The sequence below is a fragment of the Wolffia australiana genome, chromosome 15 (assembly GCF_029677425.1).
Source record: "Wolffia australiana isolate 7733 chromosome 15, ASM2967742v1".
Lineage (NCBI taxonomy): Eukaryota > Viridiplantae > Streptophyta > Magnoliopsida > Alismatales > Araceae > Wolffia > Wolffia australiana.
In genome coordinates, this window is record NC_135849.1 from 6772410 (window position 1) to 6799645 (window position 27236).

General features: G+C 40.5%; 2 protein-coding genes across 3 annotated transcripts; one reads left to right on the top strand and one right to left on the bottom strand.

The window, feature by feature from the left end:
• The first annotated feature begins 1549 nt into the window (after positions 1 to 1549).
• Positions 1550 to 7997, top strand: LOC144712610 (uncharacterized). Of its 2 annotated transcripts, XM_078586859.1 has the most exons (5): positions 1550 to 1843; positions 1912 to 1979; positions 3043 to 3274; positions 3426 to 4742; positions 7790 to 7997. In XM_078586859.1, the coding sequence occupies exons 3-4, from the start codon at positions 3089 to 3091 to the stop codon at positions 4737 to 4739; spliced, it is 1500 nt and encodes a 499-aa protein (XP_078442985.1). In that variant the 5' UTR covers positions 1550 to 1843; positions 1912 to 1979; positions 3043 to 3088; the 3' UTR covers positions 4740 to 4742; positions 7790 to 7997. The 2 variants fall into 2 exon arrangements, with proteins under 2 accessions (XP_078442985.1, XP_078442984.1); XM_078586858.1 differs by lacking the exon at positions 7790 to 7997 and having other exon boundaries at positions 3426 to 4805.
• LOC144712611 (SEC14 cytosolic factor-like) lies at positions 5440 to 10143 on the bottom strand. The gene is made up of 11 exons (XM_078586860.1): positions 9909 to 10143; positions 9742 to 9770; positions 7805 to 7888; positions 7651 to 7704; positions 7473 to 7550; positions 7263 to 7316; positions 7103 to 7162; positions 6646 to 6741; positions 6436 to 6537; positions 6197 to 6277; positions 5440 to 5945 (listed from the first exon to the last, which is right to left on the bottom strand). Exons 1-11 carry the CDS (start codon positions 9961 to 9963, stop codon positions 5661 to 5663), a joined length of 978 nt encoding a protein of 325 aa, XP_078442986.1. The 5' UTR covers positions 9964 to 10143; the 3' UTR covers positions 5440 to 5660.
• Between the last annotated feature and the right edge of the window lie 17093 nt (positions 10144 to 27236).

Genomic DNA, 27236 nt, shown 5'->3' on the forward strand with positions numbered 1-27236 from the left:
GAACTGTAATAGTAAGTGATGAAAGTCATTTTTAGTTTTAATATTAATAATTAAAGAATTTCTAATGAGGCATCAATCTAAGGATTTTTTTACCCAGATGGAGTAAAACTTTAAGTTTGAGCTTGATATATTCTTTCGAAAAAGTGAATCATAATTTTTTGAAATATGAATTTCAATATTCTTGTTATGAGTTGGTGCAGAAGGACCATATAAGCTTGCTTTCAGATAACATGGTTTATTTTTATCAACATTGAGACTAGAACCATTTATGTTTTTCTGATTTTTGTGGGCAAATAGGCCTTGATGTACCTTCGGGGACATCCAATTAAATTGGAATGATACATCAAAGATTGGCATGGCGCTGAGCAATGAAGACAACCACAAAGAAAACAATAAAAGAAAAAAATACTAATGGGTACTTTGATTGTCGATTTACTGATTACATAATGACATAATGATTTTTAAATTTCTGGTCACAGTTTGATAAAAAAGGAGGAATTATAAGTTTCTTATGCCTGGTGATAGATGGGTAACAGAATTAGAGATTTATCAAATTTCTAATTTTTTTTTAAGATATTGATACTTGAGTGAGAGAAATATTAGTTTTTGAATCTCTAATCACAAGCTCAAGCCAAAATAAACAGAAAATCTTTTTTGACATTATGGTGTAAAATAGTACATCAAAATTATAAATTTTGAATCTTGATATTCTAGTTATATTCTCATGCATTAATATATTTTAGTATCGTATTTCACTTATTCCCCTTAAACTGGTACGAACAGAAACATGACCTGGAAATGAATCTTCAGGTGATGTATACATTTTGAAGAAATCTGATTGTTTATTGAAAGATTCTCATGTGAGTAGCAATTCTTATGATGGTTGAATGATGGAAATGCCCCCTTTGAATTTAACAATATGAAAACTCACATCTCGGATGAAGAGGACCTGTGAAATTTGATTGCTTAAATCTTTTCTTGAGATGCCTAAGAACTTTTAGCCTCTTCTACATCTATAACGTATTGAAAACACCAAGAACTTTAAGGAGAGATAGTTGAACATCAATGGTAAATAGTAGAACATTAAGGGTCATTCTCTCATCACAGTTTACAAATAGTGGATTTTAGCATTCTACTCAGGTGAATAAAGTGAACTTGCTAACAAATTTAGTGACTAAAACCATCTTTATTTCTTTACTGAAACCATACCACTTGTAAAACACCAAAAATGATTCATGCACCTAAATTTATAAAGAATTGAGATTTCATACTTCTAATAGCGTTGTTCTCAAGCATAATTAGAATGAAATATGCACTTACATGAAAAAGAATGACTATAAAAAAGAAATTTAAGTACAAGAATGATTACCACTGAACGATTGGCCGGCGACAAAGAAGAGTGTAAAATAAACATCAAATCGCGTCAGTGGCTGAACGTACGGTGTCTCGTGCAATACGATACGTACGCCCTGACGGGTTTGGTGTGACTTCGACTGTCGATATCCGACGGTATATTTCGAATCTCAAGAAACGTGAAAAAAAGGAAGAAAATTATTCGATCTGCGCCTAAAATTACTCGATCTGCGCCAAATTTCACCATGGTGATCTGCCCGTGAGGCCAAGCGGCATTTGCGGAGCACATCGACATCAGATTTTGTCGATTGTGCGCGCTCTAGGGCTTGGATCTTCTTTGATTTCTCTGATTTACAGCATATCCGTCAATTTTCTCTTTTCAAACTTCTGCGGGTTGCTTGTTCTTCTATGGAGCAGCTGGCCGGCTGTCGCAAAATATAGTTTCTGCTCTTAAATGGGTACTGGGAGAGGTCTCCTTCCCTGCATTCAGGTATGCTTTCGCTTTCCTTCAACAATGTGTGACTGGCGATGGTAGCTTATGTCTGTAAGATTATGCAGACTTTTGAAGTTGAGTGCGCGGTACGAAGACCGGTTTTTGTGACGTCTGGGGAGCATACAACAATGCGGTGAGCTCGGAATGAACGTTTAGACTTTTTAAGATTTTGTTGAGTTTTTTCTTTGTACGATTCTCATCCTAGTTTTCATTTCATCCTGCGGTGATTTCATTGATGCCTGAAAATTGTATGCCAGTCGTATGACTTGGTTTTTATTTTGGGTGGTGAAAACAAACTTTGGTTTTCGGCAACGGCATTGGCAACGGAAGCCTTGCGGAAGTATCCATTCGGAGTTGAAACTCAGGAGATTTCTCTATTGGATTTGTATACATATTTACTCGTCATTTGCTCCAACGAGCTTCTATGAAGATAATGTACTCTCAAAGTCATGATTCTTTCTCGTATATCGCTCCGGAGACAACTTTTCCCTTAGTTTATCCGGATGAAATCCGAGTTTTGAGATGTTTCAAAAAAAAAGAGAAATCCGAGTTTTGAGTGTTGTATTCTTATATTATTCGTAGAAATTACTAGGCTGTGGTACATTATAATTCAAGTTTATTATTTCTTTCCATTCTCGTTTTGGTATCTTCTTCATTTTCATTTCCGTCAAAGTAAACTGTTATAGACGCAGTCGAAGCCGCTTTAGAATACTGTCCTTGATAATGTGAGGAATCCTTGCGGCTTTTGTTTAATATGCCGTATTTTCTTGTTTATCATACTACCTAACGATATCTTAAATTGAATGACATACCATTACAGACGCTGCTCTTTTTTTATCTCCTTCATAATCAGAATTCTCGTCGGTTAGTGCATTACGCACGTAGTTTATCTAATTTTGAAAAATTTTGGCTATTCTTATAGACTACTGTTCTAGAATTTTTGAAAGATGCACGGCTATTGTTGACTTACGTGCTGCTTTCGTTACGCGTTGAGATAACAAATAGTACTCGTCCTGTCATATATAAACCCTCTTTCTCTTATCTGTCGCAACTTTTTCCTAAATTTTAGTGGTTTTGCCTTTTGATAAACTTCATAAGGATTAAAATCGTATTTGTCTTTAGGTTTCTCTGTGTGATTAATAATTATCTTTCTTTGTGACAATAGTGATGCATTTTCTCTTTACCAATGTTTCCAGCTGAATTTGCAATTAAAAATGCTATATTAGCATTAGAAGTGTCAGCATGAGTACCAAACTTCAGGAAAAATTGGCCGATTCTCCGAAATCAGTTGGCGAAATCGACACAAGTATTCCTTTTGATTCCGTCAAAGCTGCTGTGAGCTTGTTTGGTAAGCCGGCGTTCCCCAAAAATAAAGCTAATGTTGCTAAGCTCAATGGTCTGCAGCACAAAGCGCCACGTCCTGAACAGGTTAGTCACTTGTATCGTGATTAATTATCATTGGAAATGGTAATGTTGGAACTGTCTTCCTCATCGTATTTCTTCATCCATAACGTGTTGCCTCACGACATTAATTGAAATTTTGCTTATTGTTATTCATAATTGCTTTCTTTTGTGACAGGGAGAACTCTATGCGGTACAGATTCGCCTGGCTCAGAAAGGCTTAAAAATATTCCAGGAAAAGCTGAAGAACGCCGAGATAACAAGAATTCAAGCGCTTTCGGAGCTTGAACAAGCCAAAAAGACTGTCAAAGTCCTCAAGGAAGAAATCAAAACAGTCACCGAGCCCGAGGAACCATCACGAAAAGCTTCGAAAAACAAAAATGTTAACAGCAGCAGTGAGGAAGATCTTCATGATATCGAAGAAAGAGAAACTACTGCGCCATTTCCTAAAGCTTCTATTATTGCTGTGACTTCCGGGCTGGATGGTGCAAGGGACGTGTTACAGAAGATTGCAGAGGAAGAGAAATCCCTCAAAACCCAGATGGAGTCGCTAACCCTAGAACTGGAAAACTTGAAGGGAGAGAATCTGAAACTGAAACTGAAAGAATCCGAAACAAAATCACTCGTCGCTGAACTCGAAGTCGAACTCCAGAGGACAAAGGAAGACCTCATTACAACCACTCCTTCAGAACCCAACGCGGAAGCCACGCGCAACTACCTAACATCGACGTTTCAAGTGCTGACCATGGAATCTGAAATGGCAAAACAAAGATCAGAGGCAGTGAAGAAGATCTTCACCGAGTTAGCAAAAGAAGCTGAAGCAGCACGAATCGAACAGAAAGAGGCTGAGGAAAGGCTTCAAGAGGCCGTCAAAAGCGCGGATGATGCGAAGATCGCCGAGATCGACGCTCTAAATCGGCTGGCTTCTCTCTCTAACAAGTTTCTAGAAGTATCAGGATCAGACGACGGAACCCACGTTTGTTTGAGCTCGCAAGAGTACGATTGCTTGATCAGGAAACCGTTTGAATGTGAGAAGCTGGCCGAGCTGAAGGTGGAAGCTGCGTTGACGGAAGTGGAAGCGATTCGGGCGAGTAAGCAAGAGGGAGTTGCGCGACTAGAAGCCATGAAGAGAGAGATGGAAGAGATGAAACAGGTTACAGTGGAAGCTCTGAAGAGAGTGGAAGCGTTGGAAATATCGAGGAAAGTGGCTGAAGGAGAGTCGAGGAGAATGCATGAGAAGGATCAGAGAAGGGCTACGGAAGTGGCATCGTATGTGTTGTCTGAACAGCAACTTTCTAAGGCCCCGTCGCCCCCAAGAACTAGGGTTCGTCGTCGTGCTGATTTAGTGGAAAGGAGAGATCTTAGGAAATCTGGGCGTGTTTCTTCAAGACAGATGTCTCTATTTCTACAAGTCGGTGGATTGTTTCAGAGGAGGGGCGTTCGAGTTGAAGGCGGATCTCTGTCTTATCTTCCGGGTGAAGAACAGTTGTAAGCTGTATGTTTGCTCTTTCTTGATGCTGTCTTAATGAAGGGTTCCAGCTCGATTATTTTCTGTTCATTTTAGTCTTTAGAGTGATATCATAGATGTTCCATGATCTTAGGATAGTAACAAGATCAATTTCTGTTGATCGGAAGAGTAACTTCCATCAGACTAGGGAATAAAACCCCGAGCTCGCTAAATTCAGATTGGCTCACCATCGGTTGGAAAATGTGATTCGAAAAACGTGGACAATAATTGATTATACTCCTCAAAATTTCTAAACTAGTGATCTCACATTACCATTTCTGTATTTGTTAACCGATATTTCTATGTTTCTTGTTGCACCGTTTTTGTTATTTAAGTGCATTTATTCCTGGAAGAGTTTCAATTAGACATGGTCGGTCTATTCTTTTGGTGCGAATTTGTGCGAATTGTTTGTTTTGTTCGGTTTTCTGAACGGAACAAAAACGAATTAGAACAGAACATCGAACAGACCCATGTTCTGTTCTTTTGTTCGCTTTGTGCAAATTTTAGTCTAATTTTGTGCGAATTTGTGCGAATATGCGAATTTTGTTCGTTTTTGAAAAAGAAAAATAACAGAACAAAGAACAAGGGCCTGTGCGGTTCTTTTGTGCGAATTTTTTGTTCGTTTCTAAAGAACAGAACGACCATGTCTAGTTTCAATGCAGGTTCTGATCCATCCATTCTGGCGTACTTTAAATAATGTAAATTTGAAATAAGTATGAACTTATCGGTGTACAATTCACAAATATATAGGTATTATGTTATGCCCCAAGTAGATGCACATATTTCAAGACCCTGCAAGAGCCCTGCCCCATTTTTCAATTATTGAAAAGGGGGGGAATGCAATCACTAAGGCAGCCGATAGATAGCGCTCAAGTTACTCGTATTTGTTACTGTAAAGTAAGCTTCTTATCTCTGGTCACAAACTCTGATGCCTTGAACACACCGGTTGACACCCTTCTGTAACCCTAATTTCTGGAGCTCAGATTCTATCGTCTTCTCACACTCGCCTTCTGGGACGTCCACGTGGAAGGATCCCGCTGAGATGGGGCCCACAGGATTGGCCTTAGTAAACTCTTCTCTTATGTAGGCGTAGAGTTGCTGATGGAAGTGATGGTCAAAGGAGTAGCAGCTTTTAGCTCCAATGGAGCCTTCTCTCTGGCAGAAATGAGGCAGAGATGAATAGTCCATCACCTGAAGAAAGTCAACGTTCTGTGGATCAGTAACTTTCTGCATAAGAATTTCCTTTTTTAGATCTTTGGAGGATTTTGATATCATTTACTGCAATCAACCATTCTAATGCTGAATTCTGGACGCCCAAGGTTTGGATTGAGAAACTGAGATGTGCATATTCCTTTATTATCCTTTTTTGCCCAAGAATTTTGCAAAAGTTCTCACCTCCAAGTCTCTATATTTAGATATTTGGAGAGGGTGTGAGATCTTACCTTCAACAACTCATCTTTGCCACAACCCTGGAGAACTTGAATCTTTCTTCTTGTCCTTTCTTGCAACAGAGGCTTAACCACCTGCCAGATTTTTAGGATAACGCAGACAGAGATCAGTCCAGCTCTGACCGTTGCCTTCAATGGTGGTGTCCAGTCAAAAAATAGATTTTTTTTTGATCCAGTCCAAAAACGCCGGTCAAAAAAATATTTTTTTTGGGTGACTTAGTCATTAATCTTACCCTCCAGCAGGCAGAGAAAACATATGGGGCGTTGACGACGTAGTAAGTTTCTGTCTTCTCAGGATAGTTGAGATCGTCGACTGTCGATATCATAGTCAGCAGCTGAAATACAAAAAAAGTCAATGATGAAATTCAGTTCGATGGAATACCAAAATTCTAAGAACAGGGATAAAATGTTGGGTAAATAATCATTATCAGTTTTGGCCAAACCTTGACTTGGCTCAGTGCTGAGATCTTTAGACCAGTCATGTCAAGGACCTTTAGGCACTTGCCCACGTAGGTTCCTCTCTTCTTCGTGGCAGCAGGCTGTTTTAGAGAGAGAGTGAGATACCTCCAGAGAGAGAGAAAGGGACAGAGAGAAAGACCCCCTTTATGTGTAATAGAGAGAGAGATATTACAAAATCTGAAGAACTATGTGAGTGAGAGAGAAAGAGGGGGAAATGAAGAGAGAGGAAGTCTCTGTGTGTGTGAATCAGAGAGAGAGATAAATGGATAGAGATAGGGAGAAAGAGCAATACAAAACCAGAGAGAAAGTCCGTCTGTGGGTTTATGTTTGAGAGAAAGATGATAGAGGGAGACAAAGCAATACAGAGAAAGTCCAGGTGGTTGGTTGTGTGAGAAAGAGAGTTGCAGAATTATGATCAGAAATCCAAAAAAAGATACTCACAAACACCACTCGATCTCGATACTCGTTGATCTGAATGTGCGATTGCAGATAATAGTGAACCTGCATATCCCATTAACTTTAGTTGCATTTTTTTTAATTGCATAGAGTAAATGATTCAAGTAAGAAGATATTATTTAATGGGATTAGAAAGAATGATTACCGATGCCCTGTCAAATGTGCTCATCCCAACGCCGATGGCAAACACTGGTTGACCCTGTGAAAAGCCAGACCAAGCAGGCTGATTTTCAGCATATCCCTCAAAATAGGCATCAAATGAGAGAAAATATTACTCAAATCGACAAAGACCAACAATGTTGAATCCTTTTTTAAAAAAATATTTATTAAACAAGGATAGATCCTCCATTCCTACTTTCTTAGAGTATCCGGACAATCCAACGAGCTGGGTTTCGCGCAGAGCTCTGTAGAGATCAGCCGGTGTGATCGGTTTCTAGTGAGAGAAAGAGGAGCCATGTTAAATTCGTCAGAAAATATGGGACATGATTTGGTAAAAATCTATATAGATATATAATGCATCAGTTTCCACCCACCGCAAGAATGTTGTCGATTTCATTCTCAACCCTCCACTTCAAGCAGTTCACGAGCTGTGGAAAAGAAAAAAATATTATAAATACTAAGATTACCCGGTTTTTTTATTGTTTCTCTCCTCGTTTTTTTTGTGATGATCAGAGAAACGACACGAACCATCTCATGGGCTGCTTGGACGTTCCAGTTCCTCGCTTGGAGGAAGCGAATCAACGTCTCATCCGGGTATCCTTGGTGCACATTCTACATGCAAATAAATCAGTTTAATAAGAATGTTGTTTTGAACATAAGTAGATGTTTCGGTTTTATTTTCTGTTCGATGCAAAGTTTCTTTAAGGCGTCCTTCATGCAAGATCTGGATGATAGAAAGTTCGCTCCATGAAAATATTCATTAATAACCCGTAACTCTCTCGAAAGCTTGGCATAAAGATCACAATTTTGTCACGGAAAAGCAAGCTGAAAGCGAGGGTGTCATCTCATCAGTCCATATATCTTCCTTCATAGATCATAAACTTCATGCTATTTCTCTCTCTTATATCATTTTGTCAATCGACCTTTCCAGTTTCCACCCATCTCTCTCCCTTCCTCTCTCCCTTCCTCTCTCCCTCCCTCCCTCTCTCTCCCTCTTCCTCTCTCCCTCTCTCTCTCCCTCCCTCCCTCCCTCTCCCTCTCTCTCCCTCTCTCTCTCCCTCCCCCTCTCCCTCTCTCTCTCTCTCTCCCTCCCTCCCTCCCTCTCCCTCTCTCTCCCTCTCTCTCTCCCTCCCTCTCTCTCTCTCTCTCCCTCCTCCTCCCCTCTCCTCTCTCTCTCTCTCCCTCTCTCTCTCTCTCCTCCTTTTTCTCTCTCTCCTCCTCCCCTCTCCCTCTCTCTCTCCCTCTCTCTCTCTCTCTCCCTCCCTCCCTCTCCCTCTCTCTCTCTCTCTCCCTCACCCTCTCTCTGTCCCTCCCTACTTCCATTTCTCTCTCCCTCCGTCCCCCTCCTCCTCTTTCTCTCTCCCTCCCCCTCTCCCTCTCTCTCTCTCTCCCCCCCGCTCGCTCTCTCCCTCTCTCCCTCCCTCCCCCCCTCTCTCTCTCTCTCCCTCCCCCCCCCTCTTTCCCCCCTCTCTCCCCCCCCTCTCTCTCTTTCTCCCTCTCTCTCTCTCTCCCCCTCTCCCTCCCTCCATCTCTCTCTCTCTTCCTTTCTCTCTCTCTCCCTCCCTCCCCCTCTCCCTCTCTCTCTCTCTCCCTCCCTCCCCTCCCTCTCTCTCTCTCTCTCTCGCTCTCCCCCCCTCTCTCCCTCTCTCCCTCCCTCCCCCCCCCTCTCTCTCTCTCTCTCTCCCTCCCCCTCTCTCTCTCTCTCTCTCTCTCCCTCTTTCTCGATCTCTACCTCCCTCCCTCCATCCATCTCTCTCTCTCCCTCTCCCTCCTCCCCTCTTTCCTCCTCTCTCCCCCTCACTCTCTTTCTCCCTCTCTCTCTCTCTCCCCCTCTCCCTCCCTCCATCTCTCTCTCTCTTTTTCTCCCTCTCCGTCTCTCTCCCTCTTCCTCCCTCTCTCCCCCCCCCTCACTCTCTCTCTCTCTCTCTCTCTCTCTCCCCCTCCCCCCCATCTCTCTCTCTCCCTCTCCTCCCTCCATCTCTCTCTCTCAGTCTCCCTCCCTCCCCCTCTTTCCTCCCTCTCTCCCCCTCCCTCCCCCTCTTTCTCCTCTCTCTCTCTCTCTCTCTCTCTCCCTCTCCTCCCTCCATCTCTCTCTATCTCTTTTTCTCCCTCTTCCTCCCTCTCTCCCCTCCCTCACTCTCTTTCTCCCTCTCTCTCTCTCTCTCCCTCTCTCTCTCTTCCTCTCCCTCCCTCCATCTCTCTTCTTCTCTCTCCCTCTCTCTATCTCTCTCTCTCTCTCTCTCTCTCTCTCTCTCTCTCTCCTTCCCTCCTTCCCTCTCTCCCTCTCTCTTCAGCAATGATGACACTCGGAAGGGGGATTCTATTAACTACTGATCATCCTTCACTCTTCAAAAAAGCAAAGAATCCGAACTCAAATTACACGACCTCAGATTAGAGAGAGAACTATCAGAATAAGACCCAGTTACAGAGATCAACCAAAAACAAGATAGATCATCGATCCTCACCCAGAAAGTTCTTTGCAGCTCCTCGTCAACTGCGGAGACAAGAATATCAAGAAGTGAAAAGAGGGGAAAATCAAGTCAGACGGAATAATCTGTAAGTGATAGATAGATAGATTGATAGATGGGTCGATAGAGAAAGAGAGAGAGAGATAGAGAGAGAGAGGGCGAACCTTCACTGATGAGAGCTCTGAACTGGTTTATCGCCTCACGCTGCCCGGGACCCATGTCAGGCGAGTCTCCAGAGACGACGAGGAAGAAGAAGAAGAAGATGATGATGAAGAAGAAGAAGAAGAAGAGATAAACGAGCGAGATCTCGCTATCTGGAGGAGAGAAGAAGGGAGTTTCTTCTCCCTCTTGCCTCTTCTCCCCGTCTCTTGAATCTTGACTCTCATCTGCCACCCGTCGGTCATCTTTTCAATGGAAGTGGGCATCAAAAATTCTCCAAAAAAAGTAGAAAAAATGTCTCCTTTTCTTGACCGTATCCCAAGAGAAAGTTCAACGCTTCTGCCATATGGGTCCAGACGCGGTTGAAATGATAGGCGATCTCTTCAGCATGAAGCTCAATAAAGAAGGTCAAAGGGGAAGATCGGCGGCTCATTAAAGTTTGTCAAATGTCAATAGAGATCGCTGTCGAAGGATGGTAGGCTGTTTCAGAATGGCCCATTAAAGTTCCAGAAACTACATTTTTTATGTTCAACTTAAGTCACTCAAAATAATTTGAGTCATATACCTACAAACTATTCTCTTAAAATGGACATTCATTATCACTCTGTATTAATATTATGAGGTGACTAAACGGGTCTTAGCCTGACTTGATGGGTTGATCCAGCTGACAAACCTGCCATCCCATCTGACCTAAATAACTAATGGGCTTACTGGGCTGATAGAGGCGGGTTACCTAACCATACCAAATCCATCGGCTAATAGCTGACCTAGCTTTTTGCCCAACCCCAACCAATCCTAGGTAAAGCCAAACCCTAACTCACCCTCTAGGTAGGTTTGAATAAGTCAACCCACGGTCAGCTTCCTGAGCCTGAGCAGATACATCACTCAGAATATTTCTCTCGGTCTCTCTTTTTCTGGGATGTCAGGTAGATGAATCAGCATTTTCCACAGCATATATGAGATACTTGTAATATATTTATAAAATGTCATCCTTGTGAGAGATACAAAATCATTACAACATCAATACTAGGTTTGAGAGAGATAAATTAGAACTTTGAGTCAAGTATAAATCTGGGCATTGTGTCCTCTCATCATTTCTCTTGCTACTGGGGAAAAAATCTTAAACAGTATACGCTGAGTCCACTGTGATGGAGTTGCCGATCCGGTCCTTTTGGATTTGATTGAATCTTATATCAGAACAAAATATGTGATGAGTAGAATGATCTTGATTGTGACCAGATCAGCCAGATTGATCAGTAAAATCAATTGAATGGACATCGAACTGAAGTGATGGATCTTTGCAAGAGGGCCTAGCAATGATTAGTTAACACATAAAATTATCAAATATACTAGCTCTATTTATTAAACCCATTGATAGTAAGTAACTGACGATTCTAACTGAGAACTGCCACGTGGAAATTTTGATACATTTAAGCTTTCGTATAATACCAATAATGACTTAAATTAAGACTTTATCATACATTAAAGACAATTTCATGAGCACAAATAATTTTTTGAATAAGCTAATGTCACCTGATAAGAGTTAAATATTTATTTATTTCAGTTAAATCTGGATGTTGGCTACAAACCTAAAGTTGAACCTTAACCATCTGATGTGTTACCATTTTATCATAAGTGGTTATAAGTAGATTATTAAGCCCTAATAAGGAAAAATATAATTCAAAATTATCAGATTAGAGATTGTATTCATGAAAAAAAATCAAGCAAAATGTTAGGCATTGTCTAAACTCCCCATGGGGTATTTGGGACATTTACTTTTTACTTACAGATGGTTTTGGGCCTTGAATAAATGCTTGGAAAACCATTTTGCATGCAACAGAAGGTGGAAAGCTATTCTCAATTGATCTCTAAAAAATAAGAAACTCATAGTACCTTGTGGGGAGCTAGTTCTACCCATGACTTTCTCCCTAAGATAGAGCCCTCAAGCCATTCACGTGTCTGATCCTCTGGAAAAATAACGACACTAGTAGCCGGAATATGGGCTCACATAAGTGTGGGGATGATGACATGGAGTGTGCACCGTTGTGGTGCTGATGGGTTCCTCATGAGATATTTTGTAGATTAGAATTCAATGATCAATCATAAAGCTTGTGCAAGTTTACTTGACTTGTGTGAGTCATGCCTTGGAGTAAAAATAGGAAGTCCTAGTCATAAAGAAAAGGGGTTTCAATCTTTTCGATGAACATTCGGCATACTTTTCAAATTGAGAGAACTGTGGGTGGAACAATGAGATACTTCTGGATCAAAGCAGAAAGGATATGGATCTGTCTTGTCTCCTAGCTTCTGTTCCTAAACATATGGTCTTCTCCTTTTATTATTTCTTGCGATCATGTTTATTTGAAATTATTGAGTTTGAAAGTTGTTAGGATTTTCCATGATTATGCAATTTTTGTTCATTACTCTATTTGTAGATATTAATTTGTTACCAGAGGAATTTTAATCCTTGCATATAATTATCTGAAAAATATGCCAAAATTGAATAAAGTGTACAAGAAATGCTGCCAATAGATGTTTTGGAGCATCATATGCAACAAGTTATACATATCAACACAAAGCCTCGTTAGCAACATCCCCCCTTCCCAGCCAGATCCCACAAATCATATGAGTGAGGCTAGATAGTGATGTTCTATGCGGATACTTAGATATCCTTTTCCCCCGGTATCCTTCGAATAGGAATGTTTAGAACACATGCTTAAAGACTAGTGATCTCTGTATTACGATCTCATCATAATTCACTAAGTCTCATCATGTATTCATGGACTTCATTATAAGCATCACATGTGCACTATAATGAATATGTTTTATTAATGAACATGATACGAGATATGGAATGTGTGATTGGTTTACTGGCCACATATATTTGCATCATGGACTTTCTTAAAAATCTATAACTCGAGATTTATTTGATTTATACTAATATATATATGTGTAAGACTAACATGTAGAGGTGAAAAAAATTGAAGCACATCTCACTCATTTGATACTTAATAGTTTAGAGATTTAACCTTTGAGGCTTAAGATATGAAAATAGCGCAGAGTTATTAGGTATCACCCTTTTAGAAAACAAGAATTTATGCTCTTAACCACTGAATCAGAAAAATAATCTAAGAACTTCTTTTAAGGCATGGCAGACTAGTATGTATTTTAGAGATCCTTTGGTCTTTAAAATTACCCCATACTTAGAAATACTATAAGTCATTATCAGCATATACCTATGACCCCATCTTTGGTCAGGGCATGATGCCTCTCTGAAACTAATGTTAATCAACCTTCAACGTGATCCTAAAATTTAAATTAAATATCATGATCTAGGAAACCGAGAGAAGGAACCTGAAAGTGACAAAGGCTGAATTTGAAAAATGAAAGGATCAACTTCCCGGCTGCCACTATCCTTATTTTTTCACTCAGTAAGAGGGAAGATAAAGCATAATATTTTTATGTTCAAAAATGGTGATAATAATGTGACAATCAGCCTCTTGACGAATTTTCATATATCACATATGCTTGAATAGAATCATTATTCCTAACAAACTCCTTATACCCATTGTTGATGGAAAGTTAGAGGAATGACATGGACCAACAAATTTCATCAAGATGTCTCTCAAATATGGTTACTATCATTTGAGGATGCACGACAATGATACCTACAATTTAAGCTATTATAAGGTGCTCATTAAAAAAAGGAATTGAAATGGTTTCTAGGGATGACCAACCACTAAATGATATTTGTTTTTCACATTAGGCCACAAAAGCTCAACCACTCACATCTCCCTTTAAAAGGAAATCTTATAGTTGAGATCACATTGTTCAAGACTCACCAAAAAAATAGGAACTGACTTGCATCCACGCCATTGTTGCAACTACCATATTTTTGATATCTTTCATTATCAAAATTGATGTCTCAGATTCGAGTATTCATGGTTTCCATGTGTGAGAGTCATATCCTATTTATTACAAACACATCATTCTCTCAAAAGGCTCAGAGAAAATATAAATGGTGCCATGAACCAATGTTTTTTTAGTCAGTCCTTAACTCTAAACATTACTTCATGTTCCAAAAGTTCTTCATCCAAACTAGTCCCTTGATTCTCAATGAGCACAAATAAGTTCCATTAAATTCTGATACATGGTAGCCAATTGTCTGAGATTTGTTTATTACGTGCGTTGGATTAGTATTATTCTGGATACGGCAAAATTCTGATACATGAGTGGCCAAGTACCTTCTTTCAGAATTGAGAAATTCTCTAGCTTGAATCTTTAGTATTCTCTTTTTTATTACTTGTGTATACTATTTAGGCAGAATGCCTTTACCTATCAATATATCTTCTATAAAAACTTCACTCCTCTCACATGAAGATAACTATCCCCAACGTTTAGTCCAAGAAAATATTTTATTCTACAAGGGAGAATTTGTTATCTCTCACCCCTTATTGCATCTTCACATTATCTCATAATAATTTCATGAATGTGGCTGGACGTGATGGGTTTGCTAAGACATACAATAGAACTTTCCCAACGAATATAAAAACCTACATCATTGGATGTCACATTTGAAAGCACCATATATCATCTACATTGCAACTAGAAAACATGATACACACATTGGTTACACCAAATAACATTTAGGAGTCTATTTCTGTGGATTTTATTAAATGTGTCTTTAGATTTTTACAATTGAATCATGGCTGTGGTAAACAGATTTAGTTTATGGAAACTATGTGGAAGTGAACCCATAAGTAATTCTAAATATTATTGAATTGTTTCTTAAGGATATTTTAATACTGAATGGTATAAATTGATTTATTATTTTGGATAAGGGATGCAAATTTAGTTTTTTCTCATGGTTTTAACTGTATCAACTTCAAGGCACCACCATCAAGTTATCATTGTCATATTATCCTGAGATAAAAAAAATAGAGGATACCACTAGAAGTTTTGAATGTTATCTCCATTTACATGCCTGTAATTATCCCAAATATGGATTAATGGCATCCTTGGGAAGACTAAAGATAAAATATTTCACATTCAACTTCCATGAAAATGAGTCCTTTAAAGGTTTCCACGTGAAAGACTATGTTTTTCCAAATATTTTATTTATAATAATAATATACTACAGCAAAAAAATTAGTATATTTTTATGAATATAAATAAAGATATTCACACACGAGAAGAAGATTTGTTGGTAGTGATAAATAAATACAGATAGTAATAAATCCTATAAATATATTAACTTTCAAAATTGAATATTTTGGGATCTTAATGAATGTAACTTTATAATAATACAATGGGTTTTCCAGCTATGTTATTTTTATCAATGATAAAACATACATATTTTTATCCATTAAAAAAAATGGTGTTTTTAAATATGTTTTTCAAGTTTCAGAAATGAGTTGAATGTCAGACTTCATGTAAGTTTATTTCTTTACACTAATACTATGGTGGAGAGTATCAAACTGTAAGTACCCACCTCGATAATCAATCCATCATCATTCAGCCATCCTGACATATACTCTAGATTAATTGCAGCTTTGAAAAAAGCACTATCATCTTATAGAGACATGCATGTCTCTATTGAATTATGCCTTTATGTCTCACAAATTTTGGATCAATCTATTTCCATAGTTTTCTTCCTCATTAACCAAGTTCAAACACCAATCCTCTGATGGAAATATGTCACCTGCAAGCCAATCACATGTCAAGCATCTTGTTCAATGCTCATTTAGATAATTTATTCAGCATAATGTGTATGTGATGCTTATGATGAAGTCCATAAATACATAATTTGACTTACTGAATTATCGTATTACAGATATTACTAGTATTTATGCATGTGTTCCAAAGATTCTTATTCAAAGGATACTCAAGAAGGGCATCAAAATCCCATATTTTGATTTTTTCAAGCAATAGTTTCTTATTTGATGTAATGGGTTGGCTTTGGTGCTCCTTTTTGAGATGCCTATTAGTTAGCCTTAGCTCATGCAATCATCATTCATGCCATTAAATGTGAGATATTTGAACTTTGTGAACATTTTCATTATAATGTTTGGGGGGATTGCCCAGTTCCCAGCCTTTCTAGATGCATATGGTTTATGGTTTATTTCATTTTTAGATTATTTGAATCATTTTTCATGGATATTCCCTTTATTATATAATTTCAACATTTTCCAAGTAGTTCTTCAATTCTCTGAGAATATAAAAATAAAAGTTTGAAGTCAAGGTCAAACAGATCATGTCAGAAAATAAGTGTGTTCTTAAACCCAATTGTCAGTTTCTACCTCTCCACTTGGGGGATTAGCACCAGTCCACGTGTTAATAGCCTTAAGAAGAATATAATAGCTAAAAGGAAGATGGGGCATATCTAAACCTCTCATAGGTCACTAATTTTAAGCAACAATGCTCCAACATTATTGGGGGATATTATTCTAAAAGTAGTATATATTATGAATCAATCTCTAGTGATGATACCTATAAGAGTGATGCGGGACAAGGGATCGGGAACTAACGACCGTTCAACATCAATTAAGCGGGTGAATGCGACTGAAATGAAAATGTGAATGCAACATGAAACAATCAATGAGAAGTACAGATCGGGTGTTGAATAACACCGACTACCGTTAAGTCACTATAAGAGATCCTTGGGAATTCCACTAGGCTCCCAATGGCCCGCTCGTCAGGTGGAACATTGACTATGAAAGCACGGCTACTACCACTATTATGTGCACCTTCAACATGCCCCAACCAAGGACATACTGTCAAAGTCCTATCCTTCAAAGCAATTTCAATGTCTACTTCTAACCCAACACTAGAGGTGGAGACAAGCTCGGAAGGTACTCAAGAAAATAAGATTGTGTTCAACAGGACAGCTGCGAGCATACTTGTGGGGGCCGAAGCCCAATTGATCATGACGGTGACACAAGAGGCCAGGTGAGTGTATTGGCTGTGTTGGCATAAAATGACACGACGACTGATAATCTCAAATTTAGGGTTTTAATTCTTCGTTGGTAATTGAGAAATTAAGAGCTAGTGCGTGACACGAGGTCAAGAGAGAGGAACCGTGTAATTTGGTGGGGTATACTCCATGATTACACGCAAATCTATTTTCGACAAGTAACGATGGTATTGCTCAGACCAAACTCAGTGGTTGATTGGGGTATACTCCAAGCCGCATGAGTGTTGGGGACCAAAATATGATTGGATATTGCAAAGGGTTGCAAGTGCCATGAGATGGGTGTTCAATAATGTGTATTATGATTGGTGGGGGTATACTCTAGATCGTATTATACATGTTGAAATTATGATCCCCACTAAGAGAGAGTCGGTTTCTCTGCTACCGTACACTTGAGGGTTGTATGGAATGATGAATTTTAGTGGGAGCTATTTATATTCGATGAACTTAGAATCTGCTTGCACTAGTAATCCATTAGATATATCATGTGTGAGGCAAAGATGTCGTCGAGCAACCTGGTATGTCGCATAATGGATGCCAACTGTTTGACTGGACTGAACTTTATTGATTGGCTCAGGAACTTAAAGATCCTCCTTAAGTCTGAGCACATAGCCTACGTCCTTGAAAGTGATGGCCTGGGAGAGCTTGCATCAGGTGCAACTGAAAGGGAGAGTATGAAATATCAGAAGTGGAAAGATGACTCCACTATGGTCCAATCCTACGTGCTAGCTTCTATATGCAATAAGTTGTAGATGCAACATGAAGATATGGAGCCAAGGCCAATGCTACTCCATTTGATGGAGTTATTCACCGAACAGAGTAGGACTCATAGATATGAGATATCAAAGAGCCTATTCAGAGCTCACGTGACCGAATTGTCTTCGGTACAAAGTCATGTACTAAAGATGATTAAGTGGATAGAAAGGTTGGTAGTGCTGGGAGTTGAACTCCCTATTGAGATGAGCACAGACCTCATTCTTCAATCCTTACCTGATTCATTCTCTCAGTTCATTGAACTTTAACATGGACAAAATTCAGATGACTCTTCTAGAGCTGCTCAACATGCTTACCACTGCCGAGGGCAACCTTAAAAAGGACAAGCCCCAAGTTCTCTTTGTTGGTATGATCAACAAGAATAGAAAGGCAATGTCTACCTCAAGGGGAGACAAAGGGAACAAGCAAGCGAAAGCACCATCGACAAAGAAGGACAACGGCAAGAAAGGCATGTGTTTCCATTGTGGAAAAAAGGTCCATTGGAAGGAACTGCAAGAAGTACATCAATGAGATAGCTCAAAAGAAGCATGGCAATGCCTTAGGTGTTGACAAGTAGAAGAAAGCTGAGCAAAGGCGAGGTGGAGCTGAGAGTGGGGAATGGCACAAGAATTGCTGCTATCACTGTGGGGACAGTGAACCTCAAGCTTCCATCCGGAGATTTCTTGTCTTCAGAAGACTGCTATTATGTTCCTAGCATAATAAAGAACATCGTATATATTTCATGTTTGAATAGACTTGGGTATGCCGTGACCATTATGAACAAATGTTGTTCTATTTATTTTCAGAATAAATTGTTTGCATCGACACCATTGGTCAATGTGCTGTACTTGATGGATGTTTCTTCTTACAATCTCCAAGCATATGTTTTTCTTAAGAAGAGTAAACAATTAGTGAACACAACCTATTTATGGAACTGTCGGCTTGGGCATGTTGGAAATGGAAGATTACTAAAGTTTCAAAAGGATGCATACTCGGGTTTGTTTGATTTTGAATCATATGCAACCTGTGAATCTTGCATTATGGGTGAGTTACCCAAATCACAATTCTTAGGGAATGGCGAGCATGCCAAGGGCATCTTGGACTCGTACATTCTGATGTATGTGGTCCTATGCCTCTCCAAGATAGAGGTGGTTGTTCTTATTTCATAACTTTCACCGATGATTCTCTAGATACGGATGGGTATACTTAGTGAAGTATAAATCCGAAGCTCTTGAGAAATTAAAGGAATTTAAGAATGAAGTGGAGAAACAATCTGGAAAGAGTATTAAAACACTTCAATCGGATTGAGTTGGAGAATACGTGAGTACGGAGTTCACTCAATACATGAAGGATAATGGCATCCAGACTCAGCTGACTCCTCCATATAAACCACAAATGAATGGGGTGTTAGAAAGGAGAAATCGAACCTTGTTAGACATGGTAAGATCTATGATGAGCTTCTCGAAACTACTAGTGTTCCTCTGGGATATGCACTTGAAAAAATATCGCATATACTGAACAGATTACCTAGAAAGTCGATAACGTCCACACCATATGAGATATGGAGAGGGAGAAGACCAAATTTTATGTATGCTTAAGTATGGGGATGTCTTGCACACGTGAAGAGGCATGACCCAGGAAAGCTAGAACCCAGAATTGAGCTGTGTAGATTTGTGGGATATCCAAAAGAGACACATGGATACTACTTTTACTGGCCCGTGGAACAAATAGTACTTGTGTCAAAGAGGGTCATCTTCCTAGAGGATGAATATCTTCTAAGAGAAGATAGTGGGAGTAAAGTAGTTTTAGAAGAAATTCCAAATCAAGACACAAATACTACCTCATCATATGAACGCTTAGTTCATGAACATATTGAGGAAAAATACACTAGAGCCAAGTAAGTCAGGAAGAGTAGTGATAACTTGATCGCTATATCTGACATATTGCTCCATGTGAAGTCAAAACACTACATCTTAAGGATGATGATCCTCTGGTATACGACGAGGTGGTTTGAGATTTTGACTCTCAGAGATGACGAGAAGCAAAGGATTCTGAAATCCACTCCATGCACCAAAATCAAGTATGGTACTTAGTTGACCCTCCCGAAGGTATTGTACCTATAGGGTGTAAGTGGATCTTTAAGAAAAAGATCGACGCAGATGGACAAGTTGACACATACAAGGCAAGGTTTATTGCAAAAGGTTATCTTCTAAGGCAAGGAGTTGACTATGACGAAACATTTTTGCTAGTTGCCATGATAAAGTCAATCAGAATTCTTCTTGCCATAGCTACATAGCACGACTATGAAATCTGGCAAATGGATGTGAAGACCGCTTTCCTCACTAGAAACCTTGAGGAAGAGGTGTATATGATTCAACTAGAGGGTTATGAATTCAAGGAATTTCCAGATAAGGTGTGCAAGTTGCAAAGATCCATTTATGGATTATAGCAAGCTTTGAGAAGCTGGAATCTCAGATTTCATGAGGCTATCAGATCTTATGACTTCATTAAGAATGAAGATGAACCATGTGTATACAAGAAAAACTTGTGGGCGCGCATTCAATTTCGTGATTTTATGTGGATGATTTTCTACTCATTGGGAATGTTTTCATCAGTAAAGGCATGGTTATCCAAGAACTTCTCCATGAAAGATTTGGGAGAGGCAACCTAAGTATTGGGAAAACGTATCTATAGAGATAGATCGAGGAGGTTGCTGGGATTGTCCCAATCTATGTACATAGACACCATTGTCAAAATGTTTGGCATGGATAACTCTAAGAGAGCTCTCATACCGATGAGACATGGAGTTTAAATATCTAAGGAGCTCTCACCTAAGACTCTTGAAGATAGAGCGATGATATCTAAAGTTCCATATACTTCGGCTATCAGATCCATCATGTACGCAATGCTATGTACTAGGCCTGATGTTGCTTTTTTTTCTAAGTGCTACAAGAAGATTTCAGGCAGACCCAACAGAGGAACACTAGGTAGCAGTGAAATGCAATTTAAGTACTTAAGAAGGACTAAGGACTTATTTCTGATTTATGGAGTTGAGGAGCTGAAGCTCCAGGGTTACATTTACTCAAGTTTCCAGTCAAATCCAAACAATAGTAGATCTGCATCTGGATTCTTGTTCACACCGAATGGAGGCTCAATATCTTGAAAGAGTTCTAAGCAAAGTACTACCACAGACTCGACGACGGAAGCTGAATACATAGTAGCAATTGAGGCTGCCAAGGAAGCAGTTTGGTTGAAGAAATTCATTATGGAACTTGGTGTTTTTCCTTCCATCTCAGAACCTATTCCATTGTTGTGCAACAACAATGGTGCAATAGCACAAGCAAAAGAGCCACTGTCTCATCAGAAGTCAAACACATTCTGAGGCATTATCACTTGATTACAGAGATTATTGCACGAGGAGATATTGTGATGGAAAGGGTTATATCCACCGAAAATATAGCAGACCCACTAACTAAGCCACTAGCTCATGAAGTCTTTGAGCGTCACTGTCAAACAATGCGATTGTTGAACAAGGGTGATTGGCTTTAGTCCAAGTGGGAGATTAATGGATATTATATGGCCGTCAAGCCAATCACACTACCATGTTTGTTTAAGTTCATTGAATAAAATATTTGTGTTCATTATTATTCCATGCGATGTTTATAATGAAGTCCATGAATACATGCAATGACTTAGTGAATTATGATCAAATAATAATACAATGATCACTAGTCTTACATGTATTCTAAATATTCTTATTCGATGGATAGTCGAGACGGACATCGAATTATCCAGATAGAATAGCACTAGCCGATCGTACTTATACGATAAGTATAGCTGATCCTATGGCTATTAGTGTGGCAACACTAAGGACAAATGGGTGCTCTTTGGAGAAAGAGTTCACTGAATTGATCCGTACAAATCCTTGAATGGTATAATATCTAAACGTCAATCAGGTTGATTCAAGCCAGGGTTGTATAAGTGATCCATTGACCTGAGACACCAAGGACATCTCATGAGTGGATGACTACATTTTGACTATGAATTACAAGCCTCTAATCATGGGATTCAAATAAGTTATAGATTTGATGTAGTAAGAAGCTGTCGGAGATGATTGAGTGGTCAAGATGGGATCATCTGCCCTCGGTATAAGAGGAGATTGACTCAAGAAAGACGATGCATAAAAATCCTTGGCCATGGTAGTGAGGATATTAGAGAAGGCATTCTCCAATGATCCCCTTACACATCAGTACTAATCGAATGACGGATTAGGTTTTGACGATAAACCACACCCTAAGTCGTTCGAGAGTTTCATGTAGATGATGGATTATACATACATAGAAACTGATGACGGTAAAGTTTCCATGAGAGAGTTCGAGGCTACTCGGTATCTTCTAGAGCATGTGGTGTAGCTTGGCACCCCATAAGCTGGAAACTTAACCTATTGATTGGGTTAAATCAATCCTTATTTAATTAATCTATATGTTGATATAGTTAATTAATAAGGTTGGCCAATAAATGTTATTGGGCCACTTAAGTTATTAACTAGAATGATATATGGCCCTAGAGGGTCACACGCACAAGGTCAGAAGGGCATTGTAGGGTTTTTGAGAAAAACCTTAAGTGAAGTATAAAGAGGAAAAGGGTCTCATTTTAAGCACCCATGCAGGCTGATTTGAGAGCCTCTCCCTTTCTTCGTTCTCTACATCAACCAAGGAGAGAGTCACCAAGAAGAGTTGAGGAGGAAGAGGTGGAGATCCAAGCACCGAGTGATCACGTTGATACTTCTAGAGGTCGAACGCATGAACGGCTTCAGAACGATCTCAGAGTGACAAAGTCAAGGGTGGACCGAGTTCCCCAAAATATACAATCAATATTTTGTTTTAAAGATCAATTGTGAATTGATCGACACGCTTTCGCATCCATTGAATGTGTTTTCTATGGACGAACCAAGGCATCGAACCCAACATTGTACATGTGGCGTCATGTTGTGTGGCCACGTCGCTCGCACTATTTCAAAGAAAAAAGAAAAAACAAAATTCAAAAAGTCGTATTTTGTCTTTTCCCTCAACCCACGTGTGCATTTATTGCAAAAAGATGGCTTCTTTTTTTATTCGTCCACGTCGCCCCTATGTCAGAAAATTTAAAATGATTTGTCTATTATAATTGCAATCATCCCTTCGCAAATTACGAAGCAATGATTGTGTGGCGAAATGATTGGTTGTCGCCAATCATCAGCACTAGCTGTGATTCGTCGCCTTTCGACGAATCGACCGGGTGACACGTGCCGACGCCAGATAAAGCGCTAAAAGTATTTTAAATAAAATAAAAGTCCCAAAATACATGTAAATATCTATTTCCACTTTGAAAATTCATATCTTTAAAATTGTAATGTTGAACAATTACATAAAAATTATTGTCTATCTCAAAAATTATATTCTTTTAGAATATATAGTTAAAGAAATCTCTAAAAAATGCATGAAAATACAGAAAATTCATAAAACCATTCTAAAAATAGATTTAATCATTTTAAGCTTGATAACATGCAAATATGAGTAATTTAATGCAAATAGATGAGGGACTATACGTACACGGTAACTGAAGACGATCATGTTACATGAGTGAGCCGATACACACTCATTTATATTTTCTAGAGCATGAGGTTTAGCTGGCACCCCATATGTTTGAGACTCAGGCGATTCGATTGGGTAAAATCAATCCAACATTAGTTAATCTATATGATGATATAGTTAATTAATTTGGAAGAAAAATAAAGATTATTGGGCTGCTAGAGTCAACTAGATTGATACATGAGCCTATAGGGTCACACACAAATGATCTTTTGGACATCAGAATATATACTTCAGTTTTGGGGGTTTTATGAAAAATACCCACTTAGTATAAATAGGGGGAAGGCCTTGAAAAAAATTCACTAATGCTAGAATTTTTGAGGGCCCTTCCCCTTCTCCGCTCTCCCCATGAATCCTCTTCACTCCCGATGCAATGAAGACAGCGTAACGATGACAAGGGAGATTGAACGACAATGAGAAGGAGGAGATCCGATGTGCCAGGGACCGAGTGGATACGTCTAGAGGCTGCACACTTGAGCAGCTCGACTCTTCTTGCTCCAGGGTCAAAGAAATAATGGATGTGATCCGTGCAAAGGTACTTCGTTTCAATGGTTTTATCGATGTCATACGATTTCGCTTAAGTCATTCGCTGCGTATCGTTATGATTTAGCTATCCATATCAAGGCCTGTATATTCCGACACCAACAATCAGACTCGACGAACCATAACAGACAGTGCACAGGTCGGTCGTAGGAGTTCCAAAAGACATGCATTATGCGAGAGGCACGCGAACGACACGATGGAGTGTTGAGCACGCAAAGCACAAGCGGTTAATGGGTTGTGGTGAGTGGTGCACAATAAGTGGCGCATACTGTGTTTCTCGGGGTGCCACCTAAAGAAAAGTTGGGGCGACACCGATCAGCACCTTAGGTGTGATGGGTGGCTACCGTTATCACGCAAGGGGGTGGGTACCCATCGTGATGGAGGACCATTTGGAAGATCAAGCCCAAGCTCGCCAGCAAACGCGACATGGAGCCCAAGCCTTGACGATAGGTATCTAGTGTTCCTATAAATTCCGCGCGCATCGTTTTATTTTATAGATTTGTATGGAGGGCCCCGTGTTCCCCCCCCCCCCCCCATGTTTTTTTTCCCGCATTATTGTTTTATTCGGGTGATTTAGGGAACATCCTTGTCACCTTGGAAAATTCCCCCTAACTTGGACCATTAGGGCAACCACCCCCTAACCTATAAAAGGGATGGTATGCCCTCACATTCATTTTGGAATCCATTTCAAAATAAATTGAAAGATTGCTCTTCTTCTTCATTTGGCATTCCCGCCTCCTCTATCCACGGAGAATTCCCTTATTTCCTAGAGTAACCAAGAGAAGTTGATTGTTAGTCGACTGTCGTCGCCAGGTTCACCGCTATCGCCACCGCTGACAGCGCCAAAAGAACAGTCGTCGCTCATCCACTGTTGTCATCTATCTTTTGTTATCGTCTTGTTGACGGATGCATGCCTACCTTGGCACATCACATCATTCCATTTTTGTCACAACCCACTGCCATTATGTGCAGATCCTTGATACCGACGTCACGAGGCTGTCTATTGGCACCTTCAGCCCAGTGTCCCCCTCCGGCTATCTTTGTACAATAGAGGAAACCCCTCCTGATCTGCCTGAAAGCTAACTACTTACACCGCAGGTTCTTCTTCTGCCGTTGCCTGATTGAGGACATCTTAACTGGTCATCCCGGTCGTAAGATTGATGATATAAGTAAGTATTTCTTGTTCCCGCCAGTGTATTTCTCCAACTGATGCCGCGAAATTGACGCAGCCCACTTCCCCTCTTTCAATTGCACTAAGCACCAGCCAACACTGTTGGCGGTGCATCCTTTGCCAAGAGCCCTTGGCTGGGCGAATCTCTGTCTACCACTGTGCGCAAAGATTGCCCCCTCATGCCTTGGAACTTTGCCATCGCCGTTAGAAGGTCGATTACTCTTGGCCATTGATTCTTCCCTCCCTCCCTTTTGTTGCGGCCATAGACCACCAATTGCCCCTTCAAGGGTACGATCATGGCTGTGCATCCCCCTCCACCACAGTCGCTTGGGTCATGGTGCACGTTCAGCTCTGAACATGTTTTTTTTGGGGACTATTGCCTTCATTTCTAGCTACGGCCACTGATTCTCTGCCCCATCCAGGTCTCGGTTGCTACCCACCAGCCCACCAACTCATGACTGAATTCACACAGGGATCGTTTGTGACTACTCGATACAAGGCCTACAAAAATAGTCAACAAAATACTGATGTAGATAACTTCAACCTTCGTGGCCATTAACTAGGCTGAATACTTGAAGGTTGGGTCTTTCACTTCAGCCCTTGCTCCTCGAGCTGGTTGAGATTGGTTCTTTGTGGCTAGATGGTCTCTATCATCCTCTCGAGGTGGGGGAAGCTTGACATCGTTGAGCTTGGGACCAACTAAATCGTACAAAGGAGTAACTTCGAACAAAACTAGTAAAGCTTGTCTTTCGATATCCAAGAGTCCTCTGTCGGTGGTCAACCCTCCCATTGGACTAATAATCCTTGTTGTGCATTGCCTTTCCCTGCAACGATAATTATCTCCTCCAATACCTCCTCTACATGCTCGTGCCTAAGTGGGGTGTAAACTGGAGGAGCTAGAATGGAAAACTCACTCACATCGGAATGCGTACGAGTAGGGCCAGAGTGGGACAACTTTTTGGGAGAGAGAAGAGGCATCATGGAATAATACGACACAAGGTCGGACACATTGAAGGTGGGACATATCTGGTTGTAAACAATATCAAATGGGCAGTGTCTAAGTATGTTTCACTGACAAGTTGAAGGTGAACTTGGCCCTTGGGATGATTAATTTCAAGTCGTGAGGTTATCCCCCACAATTGGAACGTAGTAAGTTCCCTAGACTATAGTTAACTACCTCCGTTTGTCCATCAGTCTGAGGATGGTAGGCCGTCGAGAACTTGACGTGCATTCCCAATAAGAGCTACAACATCTTCTAGAAGTAGCTCGTGAAGTAGACATCTCAATCCGTGATGGTGGTTAGGGGCAACCCGTGCAAGCTAACTATGTTGCAGAAGTAAAGGTCATCCATCTTAGAGGCATCCGCAGTCTTTGAATATGGCACGAAATGCGCCATCTTCCAAAATCAATCCATGATGACCATGATCTGGTAATTTGTCGTGAAGTCATGGGAAGACCGAGGACGAAGTCCATGTTGACATCGTCCTAGGGCCTCGAAGGCACTGGCAAAGGGGTGTAAAGGGCGACATTCTGCTTCATCACCTTGGCCTTTCACAGGTCAAGCATCGTGGTACGATGCTCCTACCTCCCTCTTCAGTGAAGGCCTATAGAACTGATACTCTTCGGCCTCTATGCACTTGTTGCATCCAAAATGGCTGCTAAGACCTCCAACGTGAGTCTCCAGACGAGGAAGTCATGCCATGATGTGTGAGGTATGCAGTATTTTCCCATAGAAAGGATATCCATTTAAGACGAGGTACTCTCCTTACGCAGGCTTGGACCTCTCTCAAAGATCCTCAATGATCTACCCGAAGTCAGGAAAATCAACATAGTCATCTGTGACCTGCTTAAAGCCTAACGTCTTTGTGGCCAACAAGACGGAGGCAACCAAGAAGGGGGCAGCGTCAACGATGGTGGCGGTGGCAGTTGTGGCAGAAACGATGGCAACAACGAAGGCGCGACACCGATGGTACGGGGGCCAGGGGGCAGCACGCTGGTGCACTGGCGGTGCACGTGCGCGCTGGTGGCGCGGGGGAGCGTTGGCAGTGTGTGGGTGCACAGCCAGAATATGGGGACAAACGGGTGCGTGAGTGAGCGCGCGCCTCAACAGGTGGGAGAGGGACGATGGCGATGGCGACCGCCGGCCTTTGGCATTTCAACAATGATAATGGCAGCAGGTTTGACGGGCCGGAGGCAGCTGTAGTGGCATCATTGTCGTCAGCAGCCACAGCGTCAACAATAGTTGTGGCGGCACAGTGGCATGTGGGGG

Coding starts and splice junctions, on each gene's coding strand:
- LOC144712610 (XM_078586859.1), top strand. CDS start 3,089: ATGAGTACCAAACTTCAGGAAAAATTGGCCGATTCTCCGAAATCAGTT. Junction 3,275..3,425: donor AAGCGCCACGTCCTGAACAG/GTTAGTCACTTG, acceptor CTTTTGTGACAG/GGAGAACTCTATGCGGTACA.
- LOC144712611 (XM_078586860.1), bottom strand. CDS start 9,963: ATGGGTCCCGGGCAGCGTGAGGCGATAAACCAGTTCAGAGCTCTCATC. Junction 6,278..6,435: donor TTTTCTCTGCCTGCTGGAGG/GTAAGATTAATG, acceptor AAAATCTGGCAG/GTGGTTAAGCCTCTGTTGCA. Junction 5,946..6,196: donor GCAAAGATGAGTTGTTGAAG/GTAAGATCTCAC, acceptor GACTTTCTTCAG/GTGATGGACTATTCATCTCT.